The sequence below is a fragment of the Argopecten irradians genome, chromosome 6 (assembly GCF_041381155.1).
Source record: "Argopecten irradians isolate NY chromosome 6, Ai_NY, whole genome shotgun sequence".
Lineage (NCBI taxonomy): Eukaryota > Metazoa > Mollusca > Bivalvia > Pectinida > Pectinidae > Argopecten > Argopecten irradians.
Window position 1 is genome coordinate 14,975,317 of NC_091139.1, and position 24,550 is coordinate 14,999,866.

The window sequence follows — 24,550 nt, forward strand, 5'->3', positions numbered from 1 at the left end:
ACCAAATTTCCATCAAAGTGGACTGTCGTTTGAGGCCTTCAAGGAAAATCCCTCTCTCTGTATTGTCACACAATTGCAGGAATACCTGAAATGTACAGCAGAAATTAGAGGAGAACATACTAAGCTGTTTCTTAGCTACCAAAAACCACATTTGCCCATTTGCAAAAGCACCATTTCCAGATGGATAAAAACTGTACTTGAAAAAGCTGGAATCGACATGAACATGTTTACACCACACAGCACAAGAGCTGCGTCTATGTCGGCTGCTTATCGGGCCAATGTTCCAATCGCAACAATAATGAAAACTGCATAATCTGCAATCATTCTTCTACTCTCTTGGCCAGCGCTCCGCATAATTGATCTTCAAAATGTCTGGTACATATAGGATCTTACATGAGTGATGATTTCATATGAGATTTTATGAAACGAGTCTAAGAAGGTTTTATTTTTGCGAGCCTTGGCGAGCAAAAAATAAACCTTCGAGACGAGTTTCATAAAATCTCATATTAAATGAACACAAATTTAAGATACTTTTGATCACATATCTACAAATACCTACAAAACAAAGAATTTCAAGTTAAAATGTATTCCGAAAATCTACGAACGCCGCCAATTTGTCCCGCCGTCGTCGTAATTCTGACGTCACATCATTTTTCCTGACGTCATTTTATTGTTTCTGACGTCACAATGAATTTCCAGCCACTGAAAATCGTTCCAGGTCTTATTCCACTAGTGACATACCCAAAAAAAATTACACAGGCGAAATCACTGGATATTAGGGGGACTATGTGATCAAATGATATATTTATAAATCATATTGTTCACGAATTGCTGCACTACAACAGTCTCATTAACATATCTATATGTACTCATTAACATATCTATATGTATTCATTAACATATCTATATGTACTCATTAACATATCTATATGTACTCATTAACATATCTATATGTATTCATTAACATATCTATATGTACTCATTAACATATCTATAGGTACTCATTAACTATATGTACTCATTAACATATCTATATGTACTCATTAACATATATATATATGTACATGTACTCATTAACATATCTATTTGTACTCTTTAGCTTGAAAGTATCTATAAAAATGTTTTAATGGTGTTTTTTAAATGGCGTTAAAATGGCTGTAGCACTGTAGTTGACTGAAAGAAGTTGATAGAAATATATGCACTTACCCAACAATATCACAGAAAACTATGATGAAATACAAAAAAATCAAAGTTTCCACCTCACTCGATGAAATATAGCTGGTATTCATCAAGGAATAAGGAATATCCTCTATATATCTGACCGTATTAAGATAATGTTTAAACTTTATATTTATGCAAAAATAACATGACTAATCATTAAACTAATTAACTTAAAAGTAGTTAGCCAAGGAAGATTGCCTATAAACGGGCCGGACGTTCCTCTGCCGAGAGCAATAACAAAGAACGAGTTTACAATATGTATTTATATATGTTTCTGGTCTCCATAATTAAAAGGGAATGAACTTCTTGAAATATGATTGATAGATCTATAGACCATTTTCCCACTCAGAGTTTAGAATACTAAATTTTAATGAGAGCATTTTCTTTTCTTTTTTCCATAAAAATACCGATACATGTTATGTAAATAAGTATATAAGCATGCATACATTAGGACAAATACACCCATGTGCATACATACCACATCCATGCATGCATACATGTTCATGCAAATACAATGCATCCATCTATCCATACATACATACATACCCACTTAAATAGATATACACATACATTTACACATCCATCTGCACATACATACACACCCTTACATACACGCTTACACACATACACACTTACACACACATCATCACATATTGTACACACCTATTATCTACATCTACATACTATATATGTATATGATTTGATTATAATCATCCATTCATCAAACAACATTCATTATATAAATAAAGTTGATTTTTTATTTGTTCACTTAATATTCTCGTTTCATCATATTGGGTGAATTACTATAATTTTATTTACATTTTTTTCAAATGTAGGGATAATGGCAACCTTTACTGTTTGTGTGGACGTAGCCGTCTAAATCGGTTAGATTGAAAGGGGCGGAAGATGATCCAAACATATGGATACCATACAGTGCTACAACTTGCGTTTCGCTGAGTGAAGCGGGAATAATTTGTCTATGTCAACACGAGATTTCAAGTGTTGCACGTGCGCTGAAGTCACAGTGGTCGACGTGTCGGGGGTACACAGGTGTGTGTGTGTCATTCCTTGACACCGTTGCCATACCGTATGGTCATGTGTTTTGGTTAAACAAAATCCAACATCTGAAATCTAAAGCATTGAGAGTTGGCGCACCTCCTATACTCATGTACAACAGAGTTTCAGATTAAGAGGCTCGCTTGATTTTCTATAGGCTTTTTATATGTGTCAGTGCTTTAGTTTTGATTTTTAAATGTTATAGTGACAGAATGTTTTCACGTACTGAACTTCAGTTACGCACTGTTCAATTGCTGTTTGTACTCATTGAATAAACTTCGGCTGTCCTATACACGGCGGACTAGTCGGCAAATAGTATTTGTGTGTTTGTCATTGTAAGTATGTGGTGACTTACCTGTGTCATGTTTGAATTTAATTCCGAGAATAATCTACCAATGGAATTCCATTGTTTTCTAAAATTACGCCGCTTAACATTCACGTCAACAGCACGAACGTTTTAAATATACTGAAGATTTAGTTAAACATACGTTGATCCATCTGTTGTCTCAGTAAGCAGTCAGTTAAATCGACCAACAATATGTCAGGTACGTATTAAATATATGATCTATGAATGTCTATCTGTAGTTGCACGAAGAAATTTCCAACAATGTAAACATCAAGATTATTTAGCATATGTGTGTATACGAGTTAATCAACTCTTAGCTATGGTCATCCTCGATACTCCAGGGGTCCTGATCACTTACGATCTACACCCCTAGAATATCTCATAGTAAAACTGGAAGCAACAGAACAGAGCAGGTAATTTAGTCCTTTGATGTACATCAAAAGAGCCGTGTCATTGACTTTGAAGCTGGCGTAGCTCTCTCTGTAGTCTTAAAACGAAAGTTTTCCTGACCTGTGATTGGTTCAGATGTGTTTACCTCTGAGATGCCTTCAGTTTTACTATGAGATTGTCCAGGGGTGTAGGGATCGTAAGTGATCGGAATCCCTGGAATATCGAGGATAAGCTATGATAAGCCAAGTTTTAACTTCTTCATGGAGCAATGTTACTGTTAATGTTACATATTGTATGCTATTCAGAATATCCGATTTTTTTTGCGCTCATGGTATATTTTAGAGGTCAAACGTCAAAAGGTGAAAATTCACATTTTCATTATTTAAGTCCTAATTGATTATAAATTAGAACATAGATAACTTTTTTTGCATTGGGTTTGTAAAGTTCAGTTCAGAAAACTGATAAAAAAAATTCAAAAAATAGGTCACAGTCTTCACTTCACAAACCCAATATTTACAGGCAAAATCGGCACAAAATGTTATCTCTATTCTAATATTTAATAAATTATGACTTAAAGATGCTCCACCGCCGACAGAGCATAAATGATATTCATCATTTGAACAATAATTGGTGTTTAATCGTGTGTATATATGTCTAATTAACACAAAAAAAATAATAAGAAATGATTTATTTTCCTTTGATGCATGCGCAATCAGTACATCATTCCATATAGGATACAGTGCCACGGAATTTTTTCGGGATGCAATTAATAATTTTTCATATTTTTAACTTGGAAGTAAAATTAGAAGCTCAAACTTTTCAACGGTGGTAATGGTGTAAAGTAAGTAACTTTTGTAACTGAAGAAAAATAATTAATCGTCTGCTCCTGTTTTTGATAGTGAAAAAATACCATTTGTCAGCGGTGGAGCATCTTTAATCAATGTCTAGTAGCAATTTAAAGGATTAACCTCTATTTCCCCTATTGGGCGGCGCCCCTGCACTATCTCATAGTAAAACTGGAGGCAACATAACAAAACAGGCAATTTAGTCATTTGATCACTGTGGTTGACTGTGTGGCTTTGAAGTTGGCGTAGCTCTATCTGTAGTCTTAAAAGGGAATTTGCATGGTTCAGATTTTTTCCTCTGAGCTGCCTTCAGTTTTACTATAAGATGGTCCAGGGGTGTAACGTGACGCTACTCAATTTGGAACGCTACCCAAAATGAAACATTTTTAAAATATGTGATACAGAATTTCAGTTTACAATCTAAACTAACAATAACTGTCCTGAACAAAAATTAAGGTGCTGACTAATAACTGTTACAATTTTTTATATGTCATTTTCTTTCCAGTTGCTTATTATCTGTATTTAAAAATGAAAATAATGAAATTTGGAAAAACTCCGGGAAACAACGTCGTGCGACAACCCTAAAAACACCATATATTTTAAAATAAGAAAAATAAATGCTGAATGGAATATTTTTGAAAGAAATGTGACTTGAATAAACTAAAAAATGTTTGAACTTTCTTTTAATCAATTCAACCATTTTTTATCATGCCTGGGCATTTATTAATCAAACTTTATTTAGGAGGTGTTCCATTTTGGGTACTCAAACCTGCTGAAACACAGGGTTGGACCGGGCATGCTTCCAAGCTCTGTATTTATAAATATATGCACTGCTGACAAGTAAACAAATCATGAAATTAATAATAAAAACATCTATTTGTGGAATGTTAAGAAAAAAATCTGGATTCAACCACAAGTAAGAAAATTTTTACAATTATCTTCAAAAAGTGTTCCAATTTGGGTAGCGTCACGTTAGATATCGAAACTGATCGGAACCCCTGGAGTATCGAAGATGGGCTATGGTAACCCAACTTCTTCATGGAGCAATGTTACTCCAAAATACTATACCTGATACTAACAGCAATTAAAAAAATATACCTCTAAATCTTATAATCTAAGATCTAAATAATCTAGATCTTATAAACTTTTCTTGATCATATTTTATTGACATTATATACATCAAAAGGATCGGTCATCAGGCTACGCCTGTTTAAGTCCACTCCAGTTCATTTTTAAGTACAAACATAGATTCATTCTGCATTTATTAATATATACATATAAATTAAATAAGTTACAGTGCAGTAAAAAAGTAATTACTAATTAAAGAGGGATAACTCCAATTTTAATTTTTAATAGAAAATGTTTTGATACAAGTTTAGTTATTTGGAATTCAAATTTCTAATGATTTTATTTTTCGAATAGGGATAAGAATCATGCTCATTTATTGACATACTAACATACATACACACCATGAGATATTTGGCCATAAAGTCCCTGTGTTTATGCACACTGACCCATCCCCTAGGAATCTGTATGAGAGTCTGACAACAACTAAGCATTTTATCTTTCGTTGTATATGAAAAAAATTGTAAAGAGATTGAATGCAATTTTTATACAAATTGGGTTAACCAACATTTATGGTTCTAATAAATATATAGTTTAATTATTCAATTAGATAATTATTATAGTATAATAGATTCTCAATATTCAATAATCAGTATCAATCCAGCCCGAATAGTTTAGAGTAAGTTAGAAATAAATATCAACATGTACATTAGTTTAATTGTACTGCTAAATAGTATTTTGACTATCAAGTAATCAAGTAATCAGATATGGGTACTTGTTACTTGGTATTTGCTTATTTGCTTAGAGGACTATGATACATGTATATAATATACATGTTTATCAGAAAACAATTATTTAAGTATGGCGGATATATTAAGTCACGCATTGTAAAATATCTTTGTTATTATCATTATTGCAAAATTTACATCCATATAATAGTGTTTCAATGTTTAAATGATTATGATTATCTGGTAAACCTAAGTTCTGTATTCCCTGTATAAGAACTGCTCTCTGTTCATAGAAGTGCGTACAGTCAAAGAAGTAGTGATATGAATTTTCATTAATATGATAAAAGGAACAGACTGGAGATTCTCTTAAATGGTCGTGATAAAGACCAGAGTTCAAATTCCTTGCTTGTTTTCAGTATTTTTACCAAAAAAAACCAAACATTTAATATCACAGACATGTTATACATCTGAAGGCTGCCAAGGTTGGGGCCTTTGGGTCAGCATTCAAACATATAAACAAATGTCCCCACACAGGAGGGCTCTCATTCATCACACCACTTACATACATGTATTATAATGACTCATCACATTTATCCTATAAACATAGACATTTATAAAAAAAAAAAAAACAAACAAGCAAAACAACATCACTTACGCTGTCATATAAATCAAAAATACTAGAAAAAAATAATGATAATAAATATGATAACCTGTTGCATTTTGGGGAAAAAATATTATGATTAATTTTCATTTCATACATACCTAAACCATTTTCATACACACCATCAGTTACATACATACAAACACGCACGCACGCACACACGCACACACACACACACACACACATACTCACACCCTCACACACACACACACACACACATATATATATATACATACATACATACATAAATACATACATACATAAACAGACATGCATACATACAAAAAGTACCTACATATACTTATACAAACATAAACATTTGTTACATATCTCTCTCACAAGTGTGTGGCACATGGACATAAACAAAAAAATATTAGGAACATGAACAAAAAGAAAAAAACAAAGCACAAAACATTACTTGTATATCCTGGTCTCTTCTCATATGAAAAAGTGGTTTTGTAGTTGGCACAGAATAATGTTATATTTACGGTCGCCATGATATTTAAAAATATTAAAACAATTTGTAGTTGGAATATCATTATATATTTTTATACTTTTTTTTAAAATTGTTCAAATGAGTTATTATATATATTAATATGAGTGCTATATCTGTTTGATTCAATTCTCTTAGCATTGAGGGAATACAGCTGTTGGAGTATTATTCAGTTCTACAGAGGGGGAGGGGGTAAACAGGCGACTAATCCTTAATGTGTAAGGAGTGTTATAATTATCATTAAAGAATGGTTCAATCAAATTAGTAAGATATCCAGGGGATTAATTATTTACAATTTTAAACATCAATATTGGTTTATGGAGTCTCCGTCTGAATGCTAGTGAATCAAGTTCAACTTCAGCATAACGTTTATTGTGCGATGTACCTTTTCTCTGGCCTGTTATAATTCTTATTGCTTCTATCTGTACAGATTCTAATAGGTCTTTATCTTGTTTTGTATAATTATCCCAAATGACATCACCATATTCTAAAACAGGTCTTATAAAGGACGTATAAATAAGACTCTTTCTATCTACATTGTGTGTAAGCAATCTTAAAATATTTAGTCTTTTAGAGGCCTTGGTATAAATATTATTAATATGTTTGGACCATTTACCATCACTACTGAAATGTTTGTGAAATAGAACAGAATTTACAATATCATCTGCAAATAAAATATCAGGATTGAATAAATGTCTTTTTTATTTTAAAGAGTACACTTTCTGTTTTTGAAGATTAAAATTAATGTCCCATTTCTTTGCCCAATTATTGATATTACTTAGGTCATTAGTTAGATTATCTGCAATTTCGACATGGTGATCAGTTATTATTTCATAAAGAGAAGTATCATCAGCAAAGAGTTTAATTTTACTATTTACACATTCAGTTATGTCACTAATATATAATAAGAACAGGAATGGCCCTAAGAGATCGACGAAAGAAATTATCCTTACAGTATGCTGCCCAACTGAAATCCAATCCTAAAAACCCCGCATTCGATCTTGTATTTAATCCACAACACCAGGACATATTCAGACAAAATCAAAAGCTCATACCAACATTTGGCATCAGAATTTCAAATTTTTTGCAGGAACTAAATATAAATTTCGACGCCATTGACGAGTACACCATATCGGATGTACCACCATGGCTCATTCAAACACCTGATATCAATTTATCTTTGCATGAGAGGGCAAAGTCCAGTGCATTACCCGAAGAACACAAATCCTCCTTTCGGGAGTGCATTAGGGCTTTCCCTGACCATGTTCAGATCTACACTGACGGATCAAAAGATGGTGATAATGTTGCGGCAGCATGCTGTACATCTAATCACTGCTCCTCTATCCGACTTCCAGATGTTGCCTCCATTTTCTCTGCGGAAGCATGTGCTATCGGTCTGGCGCTTGACCACATCGAAGAACACCGCATTGAAAAGGCAATCATCTGTTCAGACTCTCTTTCGGTTCTTCAGGCTTTGAAATCAAGAAGCCCTAGAAATACTCTAATCCAAAATCTTTTAATCCGAACATTTCGATTATCTTCTAAAACTCAAATTACTTATCTCTGGATTCCCAGTCATGTGGGTATAAAGGGGAATGAACAGGCTGATAAAGCAGCTAAGACTGCTCTTCGCCTAGCACAAACAGATTTGAAACTACCATACACCGACATCAAACCTTCAATTCAGTCAGCCATCAAACACTATTGGCAACAAAGGTGGTCTACCGAAACAAACAATAAACTATTTAAAATTCAACCTACACTTAATCCTAAACTGTCCAGTCGGAGAGACCGCAGAGAGGAAGTTGTTCTCTCTCGGCTCCGAACTGGACACACATATTTTACACATTCCTATCTATTGAGAGGGGAGGATCCTCCTACATGCCATGCATGTGATTCTCCTCTCACAGTGGAGCATATTTTATTGCATTGTATCGATTTTAAACACATACGAGATAAATACTACGATGTCTCCGACATGTACACTTTGTTTCATGCCGTGAGACATAATCGTATTTTCAATTATCTCAAAGAGATCGGTATTTTAAGCAAAATATGAACGTTTTCTCATGTGTTTTAGCCAAATTTATTTTATCCCATGCAAAACTCTTTTATCAAATAAACGTTTACAATCTGTGTTTTAGTCCTTACTTGCTTTTTCTTACCCTGAACTTTTATACTGATATTAATGCATGACTTGTAGTTTGGCCCTAAATGACCTTAGTTGTCGATGGGCCGTAAAACTCAATCAAACAAACAAACCCTAAGAGAGAACCTTGCGGTACACCGGCATTGACATTTTTAAAAGAAGATAGGAAACCCTCTGTAGATATTCTTTGTTTTTCTATCAGAAATATAATTTCAAAACCACTGTAACACTCTCCCTTTTATACCATAAGACTTTAATTTGAATAATAATCCTTCATTCCAGACTCTGTCGAAAGCTGGACAAATATCGCAGAATATAAGTTCTATTTATATTAGCTGTTTTCCAAGATAATGGGATAATTCCAGTTTCTAAAATTTTACACAGTAGAGTAAGATGATGATTAAGAGAAGTGATAAGGGAGTTAAGTGTTTAATAATTTTGGGTATCATGTTGTCTGGACCAGGAGGGTTTTTTTCATTAAGTAAGTCAAGTTGATCTTTAATATCCTGTTCTAAAATAACAATGTTATCTAATCTAAAGAGGAAGGTGTTTTCCAAAAGTGGGAAGTGATCTAAATGAACAGATGAAGTAGATATTGAACTGAAATAGTTATTAAGACACTTAGCTTTATCCAAAGGGTGATGAATATAGTAATTATTTTCAAATAGTGGAGGCAAAGCATGTAATATATTACTTGAGTTCATAACTGATTTGGTAATTTTCTATCATTTATTTAAAGGAATTGACTGATCTTGAAGGGATTTTTTTAGTTTATCTAAATGGTTTATTCTTTTCAGTTTGAATAAATTTCTATGACTTCATTTCTACTTTGCCTAACGTTTGCCCAGTCAGTCTGTAAGTTAGTATTTCTGGCTCTTGTATGTAATCTGTGTCTTTTTCTAATTTGTTGTCTTATATTATTGGTCATCCAAGGTTTATCATTTGGGCGAACAGTAATAGTTTCAGATGGAATAAACAGATATATTTGTTCATTTATAGTATCAGTTAAAAGCTGATTAAATTTTCATCCCAGTTTACATTATTGATATTTGAATTCATCTATGTGAAATTTGCATTGTTATAGAGAAAGATAGTTTTCTTATAAGATTTTTTTTTAATACAGAGTAGGAACAAGTAAAGTTGATGACTCACCAAAGTATTTCTAATTAGATTAAAGGGACAATTCAGTCTAAGTGGACATTAAAATGTGTACATATATCGGAAATAACCCAGTTCTAACGGAAATTAGATCAGTCGGTTTTACTGTGATATGCCTGAAAAGCCCATGGTGGTGACATGTGTGTAGATGTTCAAACTCGCTCACTGTCCGCCATTACACATTGCGGTCGAACTTCTTCTATGCCGAGCCCTGTCCCTTGCTCGTAGAGTAATGAAACTGTTGTCTAGAACTATTCAAATCGCTCTGACAGTAGTATGTTTACCTTATTAGGTAAATTTCTTGTCTAAAAATCATTTTATCACCTTCTCAGTGGTTATGTATTTTATTTATTTAACGTGCGAGACTTTGGCTCGGGTATGGGTACAGCGTCCATATTGTACCTGCTTAATCGTATTGATCAACGATTTTATATTTCAACGATGTTAATTAAAATACTTAACAATGTCGTGGAATTTGTCAATGTTTTACGTTATATGTTTCAAAAGAAATGTAGAACAATACATTTATGCTATATTTTGCTTCTTGGTTATGTAAAAGAATTAGCCGAAGTGAATTGTCCCTTTAATATTATTTGTAAAAAGTATATCAATAGCAGTTGAAGTAGTATCAGTAACTCTTGTAGGTTCATTGATTATACTGGTGCGATTAAATTTTGTTAATAGCTGCTTAAATAGTGGTTATCGGGAATATTTAATATTTTTACATTTATATCATCAGTTATAATGATATCAGTACCTGTATTTTTGTTATAAACCTCCTCAAGAGCTGTATCTAGCTTATTCCAATATTCAACATTTGATTCCGGTCTATAAATACATCCTATTTTTTTATTATTATTATTGATGAAAATATCCAACCAGATGAGCTCCAGATCCTCATGTCCCAAGTCTTCTCTTATTTTAGTGTTTATAGTATTTTTAGAATATATAATTATTCCACCTCCTAGCCCTGTCTTTCTATCTAGACTATGAATATTATTGGAAAATGAATTTATGTTTATGTCAGAGTTTGGGATATTTGGTGTGAGATGGGTTTCAGTCAAGCATAATATATCTTTATCATAAAGTTCTGCTTCAATAATATCAATTTTATTTCTGAGTGACCTAACATTCAAGTGAGAGATTTCAAGATTACAATGAGGTCCTGGATTTAACTCTACATCATTACATAAATAAAGTAGTAGCTGTTTGGTATATTTGAAATAAGTACAGTTATCTAAATTATAATTATACTTGAAAAAATAGGTCTTAAAAATATATTGGGGAGAGTATAAGGAAATATGTTATTAAACAGAATTGATTCAGCTCTACCACTAAATCAATTATATATGCGCCGTCTAAGATAAGATGTGTCCTGTAATGAATAGTTATCATATTAACATACTTAACCATAGTCAGCGGATGACGTCTACAGGACACATCTGTATTTATGCAGTAACAATAATACTGTTTTTGGCTGGATGGAAATTGATTGAAATCGTGAGTGATAATATTTCATATTTACAGGATGTAAACATACGTTAAGATTGAAATACCGTTTCCAATGTTTTTATCCATATCAGAAGTGGAAAAACACACATAATCAACACAAGGGACGATCTATTATTAGAATAACATGAACCAATCGTCTTATTAACCAATAATATTGACCACAAACAACTTTGGGGGAACGGGGTTTGTATAACTTTTGGTTTTGAACACCCCTCAGCGACAGGATAGGTTGGGACTAAAAGGGAAAATAGAGGTAAATCATTTAAATCGCTACTGATCGTAGAGTTCTGGATGGATTGTAATCATATTTGGTCAGAAACATCCTTGGGGGAAGGAAAACAGAGTTTCTATAAATTTGGCTCTGACTCCACAGTGGGACAGGAGTGGCCGGGCCAAATAGAGGAAATAGATGCAAATCATTTAAATCGCTTCTATTCAAAGAGTTCTATATGGATTGTAATTAAATTTGGCGAGAAACATCCTTGGGGAAGGCAAACAGAGTTTGTATAATTTTGGCTCTGACTCACCAGGGGCAGGAGGGCGTGGCCCAATAGTGGAAATTGTGGTAAATCTTTTAAATCACTACAATATATTATTATCAAGTAGGTTCCTGTGTTGTGATTTTAGACCAAATCAATTCATGACTATTACATTCAAGATGTAACCCGCATTTAATGTTGATGTTATGTTTAGCGTATATTAGTACACCACCACCGTTGTTATCTCTATCGCTCCTTAATACATGACCATAGATCGTTATCAGATATGGAGGTACTGAGATGCGTCTCGGATATGCATGATGTCAAAATTAGAATATTCGGTTTCAAGAATGTGAAGCTTTCTACGTAATGAACATATATTGATGTGACATAAAAATAAAACCAACATATAGCCAAATCATTAATAATTGATAACTTCAAACATGCACTTACCTACAGATGCTTGTTTGGGAGTTTGTGAACCTGAAATAAATAGTAATATAAGTTTTAATGATATTGGAATGAAACGAATACCATTATTAGAATGTAGTTATGAAATACTGAAACGTTTAAAAGAAGTGTACCAAGTTAGTATTAGAGAAACCTAGTGTAATCAAAAGGAAAGGCCTATTTACAATATGTAACATAACTGTTTTAACAAATATATGTATTGTTACACGCCATGTGTCCTATATACATGCATGTCTATATTATGCCTAGTAACCTCCTGTGTACATACTTGTATATCTGAGAGTGGAATACAATTAAATAACTTATTTAGGAAAGTTTATGAGAAAGATATAAGATACACCATATTAATGTTTCTCAACATGTTAATGAGATATCTTGTAAAAAATATGAGATGTGTTATCAAGAAAAGTTTATAAGATCTCTTATATTAAGATATAAAAGATATTTTATACTGCTGCTAGTATCAGGTATCGTGTTTTGGAACAACGTTGCTAAATGAAGAAATTAAAACTATTCTTTTGTGTTGCTTCCTGTTTTACTATGAGATAATCCAGGAGCGGGGTCCAATATGGAAAATTGAGGTACATCCTTTAAATCGCTAGTAGTCATGGAATTATGCATGGATTTTAACCAAATTTGGCCACAAACATCCTTTGGGGAACGGAAAAGAGTTTGTATAAATTTTGGCTGTGACTAGAGGAATAGAGGTAAATTCTTTCAATCGATACTAGTCATACAGTACTGCATTGATCGTAACCAAAGTTGGCTAGAAACATCCCCTGGGAAAAGGGGAACATAGTTTGTATGAATTTCGGGTCTGCTCTCGGGGGGCAGGAGAGGCGAGGCCCAATAGGTAAAAAGAGGTTATTCCTTTAAATCGCTATTTGTCATAGAATTCTGCATGGATTGTAACCATATTTGCCATAAACAACCTACGGGAAAGGGATACACAGTTTGTATAAAGTTTGGCTCTGATCTTCCGGAGGCAGGAGGGCAGGACCCAAACGGGAAAATAGAAGTAAATCGTCATTGCTTGTAAAGAGATTTGGGCACAAGTATTCTTCGGGGAAGGGGAACAGAGTTTGTATAAATTTTGGCTCTGACCCCCCCAGGGAGAGGAAGGGCGGGGACGAAAAGGCAAAACAGAGGTAAATCCTTTAAATCGCTACTAGTCATAGAGTTCTAAATGGATTGTAAACGAATTTGGTCAAAAACATCCATGAGGGAAGGGGAACATGTTGTATAAACTTCGTCTCTGACCCCCGGGGGCAGGAGAGGCGGGACAAATTTGAGGAAATAGAGGAAAATCATTTAAATCGCTTCTGGTCGTAGAGTTCTGCATGGATTGTAAACAAATTTGGTCAGAAATATCTTTGGGGGAAGGGAAATAGAGTTTCTATAAATTTGGCTCTGACTCCCCAGGGGGACAGGAGGGGCGTAATTAAATTTGGCGAGAAACATCCTTGGGGAAGGCATACAAAGTTTGTATAATTTTGGCTCTGACTGCCACACGGGCAGCAGGGCGGGGCCAAAAAATGGAAATTGTGGTGAATCTTTTAAATCACTACTCTTCTGTATGGATTTTAACCAAATTTGGCCACAAACATCCTTGGGGGAACGGAAAAGAGTTTGTATAAATTTTGGCTGTGACTTTCAAGGGCCAGGATGGGCGAAGCCCAATAGGGTTAAAAGATGTTATTCCTATAAATCGCTACTTGTCATAGAATTCTGTGTGGCTTGTAGCCATATTTGCCACAAACAACCTAAGAGGAAGGGATTATTTCAGAAGATTGTAAAATCAATTGCTTTTCACTGTCCCGGAATAGCAGTTGAGATGGGTTGTTTTTATCTTGTGCACACGTTCCTTCCACATACTCATATTTCTAAATATAACTGTCGAAGACAGATATATCTGGATAAAATTATCGATGAAAAGTTACATAATACATATGTATAAGACCTCGATCGAGTGCATTGTGGGTAGCGATATGCCTAGGACGTCTCCTTGCTGGCGGTATATGGAATTTTCAAATTATCATTTGCCTAGATGAAATAAATAATTTGTTTTAATGTCTAGGAGACAGGAGTCATCTCGTTTTTCCGTGTCGACAACAAAATAAAACTAACAGGCATATTCAAGGATACGTCCTTGGCCTTCTGTAAGATACTGGCCGTGCATCCGATGTAGATCCTCAGATATATAATACTATGATTTTAAACTATGTTATGCTGTATATATGAGTGCAAATTGCCACCATAATACCACAAATGCATGCTTATTCCTTCAAAACGCCAGCTTGCATGGTCGAATCACCCTAGAACGAATAATCATACCCTGCCTCCACTCCGGTTCCCGGCAGGGTATGAATTTCACCCCGTTGCCGCTAGTGTTGCAAGCCTCGCTTTGATCCACATGCGCACTTTGAGACTGATAAAAAAAATTTCGGGTAATATCCTTATGTAACTGTATTGTTCTGACAACTATGATCAATATTCAATTCACAAACCTTTCGATTATAATGTTTCATCAACTATTAGTGGAAAAATTCAAGGCAAACACAACACATGTATAATTCTGTTCAAATTTGCCGCCATGTTTGATTAACCGGAAACCATGCCGAAATGAAACACTTAACAGATAAAATATGTTTAAAAGTTTTAAAAAGCCAACAAACTAAGAATAAACATGGTGGAACTGAACAAATGTAAGTATTATTTAGAATTTAGCGAAAAAGAATTTTTAAAGTTCATGTTAAAAACTTTGTGACATTATATTCCTTTCGTAGTGAAAATTTGTATGTCATTCCATATATGGTACTAGTTGCCATATTTGGAGCGCGAGACTTTCTAACGAGAAGCATCATGGCGGCCAAGTGAGCCGTGTCGGAGATGTGAGCCATTCAAATGTGCTTTAAAACATAATTTCAAATCGTCAAATTTAGAAATGGTAATCAGAATAAAGAAATTAAATATTTATTTACTCACATTGCAATATTTTCCTATCGCAACTGTTACATGAAATTCTTATGACCTGGTATCGAGTTCTATGCCTGATTAATCTCGATATTAGTGCAGAAAATGTCTTGTTTATTGATATTGTTTCGCTACTTTTGTTGAGTTTAAATTCGCAAATTCGAAGGGCGTCAGAACGCTTGTTTTCAACCGGAATCAACACCGTAGTGATTAAGACCTTCCAAGGAAATTTTTTTTCCTGATTCAATTTTTGCATCAGGGGAACAGGGACATAAAAAGTTGATTTTCTCAAAAAGTAAGAAAAATAAAAATACATTAATTTTGCTGGAACACTAAAATATCATTCTGATTTCGGAACAGCTGGAATTATGAAGATACCTCTGACAGTATTTTTTATTATCATTATTATATATTATGTAAGTTAATTATTATAATAGTATTTGTCCATATTGTGACAAGGGGTATCACTTTGGACCGTTTTACGGCCACTCAGTGATAAGAAAAATATTTTGCATAAAGATACATTAGGGTCATGGTAATTTCAGAGGTCAAAGGTCAAAGTATGAAAATTCACATTTTCATTGTTTAAGTCCAAATTAATTAGAAATTAGAATATAGATAACATTTTTTGCAGTTTTTGCCTGTAAATATTGGGTTTATGAAGTTCAGTTCAGAAAACTGATGAAAAATTCAAAAAGTTAGTCACAGTCTTCACTTCGCAAACCCAATATTTACAGGCAAAATCTGCACAAAATGTTATCTCTATTCTAATATTTCATTAAATAGGACTTAAAAAATGAAATTGTAAATTTTCATCCTTTGACCTCTTTGACCATGAGTGCAGAAAAAAACTGAATATTCTGAAAAGCATATAATATGCAGCTTATTTGTCTTATCAATGAGTGGCTGTAAAACGGCCAAAAGTGATACCCCTCCTTTGGTTACAATCCATGTAGAACTCTATGACCAATAGCAATTTAAAGGATTTACCTCTATTTCCTCTATTGGGCGCCACCCCTGGACTATCTCATAGTAGAACTGGAGGCAACATAACAGAACAGGTAATCCGGCACACTGTTGTTGATTCTTTGGCTTTGAAGTTTGCGTAGCTCTCTCTGCAGTTTTAACTTCTTCATTGAGCAATATTGCTCCAAAATTCGATACCTGATACTGACAGCAGTTAAAATTTTCATTTGTACCTCTATATAAAGTACCTGTATATGCATTCCGAAGGTATATTTTTCATTTAGTTGGTTGTTCCCTATTTTTCGTTAAAGCATAATGATATAATCTCATTTGCACATCACACAGATCAGCTCAAATGTATGTCATTGTTTAATCAGCTACTGCTACCTGTATATGCAATCCACACACACCTGGTCGTAGATTTTTAAATGGTGTATGTCCGTCACCAAATTATATTGCTTACATACCAGGAAAGTATTAATTACATAAGTATGTACACGTCACAGTCAAATGCACCCTTAAATAAACTGAAAATTTACAATCGCTGGGAATCGCCGAATTTTCTATTTTAGGAATTCGCGGAAATTGTAACAATGGCAATACGGCTTTTTTCATACTGGTAATATTTTAAGTACAGTAATGAATTATAACAATACCACAACCCCATTACTATTGAGCATTGAAATCTGTAGGAAAAGCAACGGTCTTTAGAAAACACATAAACTACATTTGACTAACTTCAAAAAGTTATCCGTGCATAGGAAATATGCACCAACCAATGTAATCAAGGTGGAATAAGGCCTCATACACGCGTAGGAGTAAGAAACATCTAGACATTCACTGAAATCTAATATAAAGTGAGTCATGGGGAAGTAAATAACTACACTGAGAATTGACAATTAAAGTATATAACTTCTCCTTTGTACACTTGTTCAGTCATTTCTTCTCCAGCCTGTATAACCGCTCTACAAAATGGCAGGTATGTGTTCGCTTCAACTATTATATTGACTAATGATACAATTTATAGCCCGGCGGATTGGTGGACACTATTGTGCTATTATGGTTACAAGCATGAAACTTGGCATATATGTCAAGAAACATATTCTGAGTGAATTTTGATTAGGAGCCACTTGAAAAAAATTCCTAGGTAAATATGGCGGCCATTTTTTCAAAATGGCCGCTACATACACTAAAAATATCAATTTCCTTCAAATATATGAACCTACTCTCTCGCCTTTTACATGTTTCTGTGCCATGGCTGTTTTCGGCCGTTCTTTTAGTACAGAAAGATATAAAAGTGACTGCTCACATAAATACTGCTTTCACATCTTTGTGTACCATGCTTTCATATGTTTTTGTACCATTTATGGTACACAAACATGTGAAAAAACTGTACCATGATAAAAAGCGTTACAGTTTTTTCATATCTTTTTGCCAGGCTCCTGTCGGCCATCGTAAACTTGGCATATATGTCAAGAAACATATTCTGAGTGAATTTTGATTAGGAGCCACTTGAAAAAAATTCCTAGGTAAATATGGCGGCCATTTTTTCAAACGGCCGCTACATACACTAAAAAATATCAATTTCCTTCAAATATATGAACCTTTTCATTGTCTTTTTCACTAAAAATACCAAACAATGGTAGAATAACGTATTAGCGTACACTAAAATATGTTATCAAATAAGAATTTGCATTATTGTCAGCAAAACGCAATATAGACCATATTTTACATTTCAAGTTATGAATTGATAATGACCAATTGTATAATATATTCACAAGAATGATATATTTACTTTTGATTGGAATATTCGTCGAATGTAATGGACGCATATGGATCATGTCCGAGTTTAAACAAAGGATGGACTCAGACACTCAGATAGGGTCATCTACTTCACAAAGGAAACTGCTGTTTTCAATTTTAGGTGGAATTGTATCAGATATTATTTTATATGCATGATGGTATTAGGGATTTCTATCAGATTTTTCATAGAGTAATTTATAGGTGGTTTATGAAAGGGAAAAAGGCGACAACAGATCACCAAGTAAGTATCCAAATACATAAATTTAAGCATTTACTGCCAGTCTGTCTGTTAAAATTTAGTTGACTTCACCAGTTGCATGTTGCACATTCAAGAAACGATTGTATAGTTTGAATCTGATAGTAGTAATGAGGCTTAATTCATCTTAATTCGAAATCACAAACAGAAACTCCCAGTCGTGAAAGGATTCGCGTTTGGTTTTGTTATTGGAGTAGCATTGTCACAGAAATGCGAATCATTGTGGAATTTGAAGGGTAAAGGCGACAGCAGAATACCAACCACGCTTCCAAATACCATTTTCCATCAGTCTATATGTTAAATGTTAATATACCTGTCTTCAGTTACTCTGAAGACCACTCGCAGGTTTCACATTCAAGAAAAGACCTAATTCGACTTATCAATATATCGCCGTGATAATACTTCAGTTCGCATTACAGTGAACACCCTCAAACTTACATGAAACCGGTATCATCGTCCGAAGCGGCTTCCAACCATCCTTAATGACCCATCCCCATTTGTCAGGACTCAGTTAGTCCATGATCGCTTTGGTTGCATTTCCCCATAATATACTCCCTGATATGTTGCACTTTTGGTGTGCTGCTCAAATGCGCCTGTAGTTGGCGGGATCATGTCCAATGTTCTGCCTTTCTATGTGAACATCTATGGTTTTAGCATGATTTTAGCATACATGAGCAGTGCAAACTTTTCTAATGTACTGAAAACCTTACTTGGTATATGCTTGATTTGCTTCTCCGTATATCTTATATGAATCCCAAGCAATTTTCGTGCATTGTGTATTAAATGCCGATACAGAGACACATCTGGTCTAGGCATGGAATAATGGAAGGGTTAATAATTTCTCAGGGCCACAAGCGGAGGCAGTATCGTGAGCAGGGATGTATCGATAATTCCAAGTTTCAAAGGCCACCCATACTTCGCTGATGCTGAATTTGGTAACAGCTGCTACTACTAAGGCATCAACTTCTGTATCTGTCCAATGTATGGATGGGAAATTTTTCATACACTTCGTTAACAGCATCTGTCATATGAATGATCATCCTCGTGTTGCCTTCATTATGATTGCAGGGCGAGAGAAGTTCTTGTACAGATAAGACAGGAAAAACATATTATGCGTAGTTTTCGAATGTTATGACACAACCTAATTTGAGAATGTTTACTATAACTGCTCCGTCAAATCTTTTTGTTTCCAGAGCTTCCACATACGTCTCGAGGTAATAAGACCAGATTTCAAACCTTACTTAAGTTGAGAGAGTGATGGTGGACAGGCGTGGTTCTCCGCTAGCTCTTGACTGGCAAGCGATATAAAGTCTTAAGAAAAGTGATTCAAAAGAGGATATTTGCAAACTTGTTTAAGATGTCTCTCTTGCGGATGGTTGGCTGAATTTGGCCAGCTTGTTCTTTCTTATTGGCTCTGCAATTGCGTTTGATCTGGCCACAAGGTGATCTTTAGTAAAGGCCTAAAATTGTTGGTTGCCTTTACATTCATTGTCTGTATTCTGACTACCAACGAGTCGGCTATGTCCATTGTGTCGAGTCTTACAAGATCACGACTCTATGAATGGATTCCAGTTAAAACATTAACCAAGTTTCGGGCATGTTTGACAAACGCTTTTTGTGATGACTTGTTTTGTTCTATGTGTTTATTTATGTTTGGCGGGGTTTTTAATGGATGTTTCGAATTCCGTTGTGATTATGACTAATTCTGGTCCTGCAACTCAAAGCTTAGGTATTTGGTTTAAATTCAATAGCACATCGTTCGCTCTTGATTATAGCATTGGTTTGATCATGAGCCATGTCCATTGCAATGTACGAAAATGGCCGTTTTGTGCATTGCGAAGTTTCCTTTTGTTATTTCTGGATGCTACCGTATTTATGACATGGGCAGGTAACCATATCGCATAGCTTGTGTGATCTAGACTAAAAAACCATGTAGCTAGTTTCGTCAAACATAATATTGTTAACATATTTACCCTTTATATGCGAGGTGAACGTGCTGACAAAAATGCAGAACGATAGAATACATCAATGATATCTTGGTTATTTAATATACTGTGTACACAAGAATTTAAAATAAAGCATATGTTTCTAAAACATCTACATAATAATGACAACCTGCGTTATTTTTAAGATAATGCTTGTTAAGCGTGATAAAAACGATTCCGAATAGCATCTTATTTAAATGTTCGATAAATGACTGGTATTTTTAAGTTTTGGCGGAAATTCAATATGACGTCCATTTTGACTATGGCACAACCGGAAGTGCGTCCAATATTAGAAAAAATCTTGCCCAATGGTACTGGGATCATGTTTGAAACAACAAGGACATAGTCATTCAGATCCCCCGCCAATGGAGATATCAAAGCTGAAGTAAGTTTGATTGTGGAGACTTATGTGTATGAAAAAAAAACAGGAAAAAGGAAGTTGAGCTAAAGAAAGATGGAGTATAATTCAAGTAGAGCGGGGCTGCAATTGTTGAATCAGGTATACAGCCTTGACATTTATATTAGACTATATACACAAAGATGGGTGGAGTTTTGCAAAGTAACATTTACCATTTACCATGATATTTTCAGCAATGTTTCCATGGTAACGGAAAAAGTGCAAAAAATGAAAACCTAAAAATAGCAAAAGGTACTACTAGACCATAAAAAGAATGTGTCTATGAAGTTTCGTGGAAATATCTCTGCTGGTTTTAGAGTTATGCTCCGGAAATGAACCTGCTACAAAAATATGATCTTTTCAGCAATGTTTCTATGGTTACAGAAAAAAGCACAAAAAGTGAAAACCTAAATATAGCAAAAGGCACTACTAGACCATAAGAACAATGTGTCTATGAAGTTTCATGGAAATATCTCTGCTGGTTTTAGAGTTGTGCTCCGGAAACGATTCTTACACAAAAATCTGCCATTTTCAGCAATGTTTCCATGGTTACAGAAAAAAGTACAAAAAGTGAAAACCTTAAAATAGCAAAAGGCACTACTAGACCATAAGACCAATGTGTCTATGAAGTTTCGTGGAAATATCTCTTCTGGTTTTAGAGTTATGCTCCGGAAACGAACCTGGTACAAAAATATGATATTTTCAGCAATGTTTCCATGGTTACGGAAAAAATGCAAAAAATGAAAACCTAAAAATAGCAAAAGGCACTACTAGACCATAAGACCAATGTGTGTATGAAGTTTCGTGGAAATATCTCTACTGGTTTTAGAGTTATGCTCCGGAAACCATTCGTACGGACGGACGGACAGACGGACGGACGGACGGAACCCATTTGTATATTCCCCGCCAACTTCGTTGGGCGGGGGATAATAAGCCACCAAAGAATTGAAAAATTAGGTTATGTTGAAAATTGGACACTGATTTTGGGAAATGCAATTAATTTCACCTTTTTTGGCAGCCATTTTGAGTTCTGGTGGTATTGAAATTTAATCATTTGGAATCAATCATACCACACGCATCATTTCCTGCATTTTAGAAACTCTTTTGTAGCATTTAACTGATATTTGACAATCCTGATTTTTCTATTTTAGCGAAAATTCTGAATGGCGGCCATCTTGAATGGCACAATAAGCTAAAAATAGACATGATTTCAGGTGGCTCCTAATCTTAATTTACCTATAATATATTTATCTAGAAGCATACTAAGTTTCATGCTTGTAACCAAAATAGCACCTTTCTTATGTATTTGTGCACAAATCCGCTGAGCTATTAAGCTACTAGTGATTCAATAATAATTATAAATGTATATCTATAATTTAAAAAAGTCAATTTCATTTTTATTTAATTACAATATATATTATATTTTATTTAAAGATGCTCCACCGCTGACAAACGGTATTTTTTCTCTATCAAAAACAGGAGCAGACGAATTAGTATTTTTTCCTCCGTTACAAAAGTTACTTAGTTTTCAACATTATCGCCATTGAAAAGTTTCAGCTTCTAATTTTACTGCAAGACAAAAATATCGGAAATGATTAATTGCATCCCGAAAAAATTCCATGGCACTATATCCTTTATGAAATGAAATATGCACCAAAAGCAGCAAAATAAATAATTTCATATTATTTTTTGTGTTAATTAGACATATATATATACACGATTAAACACCAATTATTGTTAAATTGATGAATATCGTTTATGTTCTGTCGGCAGTGCAGCATCTTTAGATATTTTATTTGTATTGCCACTGATTTTATTAACCGGATTTCAGATTTTATTTCACTCTCAGACATATACAAGTATGTAACAGGCGGTCACTATACATAATATAAACATACAAGTATAATGGGCCCATAGCGCAACAGTGCATTACAATATGTATTAGTGATGTACATGCTCAATCAATAGTTTTTCAAATTTTTTCAAAAACTTACATATATTTGTCAGAACAGTAATGTTACATATAGTAAACAGGCCTTTCATTTTGATAACACTATGGTTTCTATAATAGTAACTTGGTATGTACATTTCTCGTAAACGTTTCACCATTTCATTACTGCATTGAAACAAATAATGATATTAGTTTCCAATATCAGTAAAACATAGATTACAAGTTCTATTTACTTCAGGGGTCCCAGTCCATCTTCCAGTTTCTATAGGTAAGTGCATGTTCGAGGTTCTGAATTTTATGATGATTTGTCTATCTATTGGCTTTAGTTTCACAAGATAGTTTTCAAATTCAAAATTACTTTTAAAAATAGAATAAGTACGACCTCTTGATGAATTCTCTATATCCAGTATTAAACCATTATTTTGTGTATTTGTATAAAATGTTACTGTTTTCTGAAAATGAAGGAGGTGATTACAGTAAAATCTCAGTTAACTCACAGACAGGCGACACATAATGATAAAACTTATCGTAACAGTTATCTGAATATTAAGTTTGAAAGGAACTTCGAATAAAACAGGGTACTCAATATATAAGTTAAAGTCTTCGAGTTTCAAATACTATTTCGTGTATGTAGTTGCAAATAAATTTTCTTCATATTTATCTTTGTATGACATTTGATTTCAGAAATAAAGACTTACTTCCACCACACAACATTGGATGGTTTATCGAAAATATTACAGTCGGGGTACATAAAACAGTCGACTATAACCACTAACGACGCTGTTTACGGGGCAGGTACTTACCTCACCAGTTACGGTCCGGAGAAATCCCAGTGGGACGTCGCCATTAACAACTATGATGGATGTAAGAACAAATTTGCGGAACAAATGTTGAAGAGTGGTAAAACAGATGCGATCATTGCCGTGGATTTGCCCACCAGTAGTGTTACCAAGCCGGATCCATACAGGGACATTTATGTCTATCCTGAGGACATTATAATTGCGGGCAAGAATCCAAGGTTTTATGTTCGGAACAAAGATGGAACGGCTACAGAGATTTCGCCTGCAGAAATCCTTAAATTAGTACCATAATCAACAATATCCGTCGTTCATGAATTCTTATATAATCACAATAAGATGGTATGCTTACTTGCTTTAAAAATGTTTAATCATTTAAAAATCTGCCTTTAACTCTGAACAAGGTACATTGTAAATACTATGTAGTGCCGTCTACTTCATATTTCATGTGTTTTGTAAATTAAAATTGTATTTGGACTGATGTAAATAAATGGTTTAAGGTGTCATGCGTTTTTGCAAAATGAAAAGTAAAATATAATGCAAAAGATTTCGCATAAGTTAATATGCGTGAATTTGTTTTTTCCCACAATGTTGGGTTACTGTATCTTGTTTTATCTGCTGTTCGTCTCTTTTAAGTGTTTAATAAATGTATAGCTTAGTGAGAGCAGATTAATTGACCGGATGTCCACTGACTGTCATTTGTCAAGACTGACACCAGTGGCGTAGGAAGATGAAACGTCGTGGGGAGGGGGGGGGGGCAAAGGTCTCAATATTTTGTAACCCAACCCCCCCCACCCCGGCCACACCTACAGGAGGAGATTAATTCAACTCCCAACCATATAATATAT

General features: G+C 34.2%; 2 protein-coding genes across 17 annotated transcripts in view; one reads left to right on the forward strand and one right to left on the reverse strand.

The window, feature by feature from the left end:
* LOC138325101 (DNA excision repair protein ERCC-6-like 2) overlaps positions 1–16,954 on the reverse strand; it is a 79,230-nt gene extending 62,276 nt beyond the window's left edge. For 7 of the 13 annotated variants that reach the window (XM_069270530.1, XM_069270523.1, XM_069270528.1 and 4 more), the window contains exons 1-2: positions 16,538–16,954; positions 12,557–12,586 (exon numbers count right to left, since the gene is read on the reverse strand). The gene's annotated coding sequence lies outside the window, so the exon portion shown is untranslated. The remainder of the gene's footprint in view (positions 1–12,556; positions 12,587–16,537) is intronic. The other 6 variants (XM_069270531.1, XM_069270526.1, XM_069270529.1 and 3 more) reach the window with 1 other exon arrangement.
* Positions 2,615–24,247, forward strand: LOC138325106 (uncharacterized). Of its 4 annotated transcripts, none has more exons than XM_069270538.1 (3): positions 2,615–2,822; positions 17,450–17,492; positions 23,590–24,247. In XM_069270538.1, exons 2-3 carry the CDS (start codon positions 17,486–17,488, stop codon positions 23,994–23,996), a joined length of 414 nt encoding a protein of 137 aa, XP_069126639.1. In that variant the 5' UTR covers positions 2,615–2,822; positions 17,450–17,485; the 3' UTR covers positions 23,997–24,247. The 4 variants fall into 4 exon arrangements, with proteins under 4 accessions (XP_069126639.1, XP_069126638.1, XP_069126640.1 ...); XM_069270537.1 differs by lacking the exon at positions 17,450–17,492 and adding an exon at positions 23,144–23,173 and having other exon boundaries at positions 2,617–2,822; XM_069270536.1 differs by lacking the exon at positions 2,615–2,822 and adding an exon at positions 23,144–23,173 and having other exon boundaries at positions 17,389–17,492.
* Positions 24,248–24,550: the final 303 nt, after the last annotated feature.

Bases quoted from the DNA above. Each gene is read 5' to 3' on its own strand.
- LOC138325106 (XM_069270537.1), top strand. The intron at 23,174-23,589 runs GTAAGTGCATGT...ATTTGATTTCAG, and splicing joins CCATCTTCCAGTTTCTATAG to AAATAAAGACTTACTTCCAC.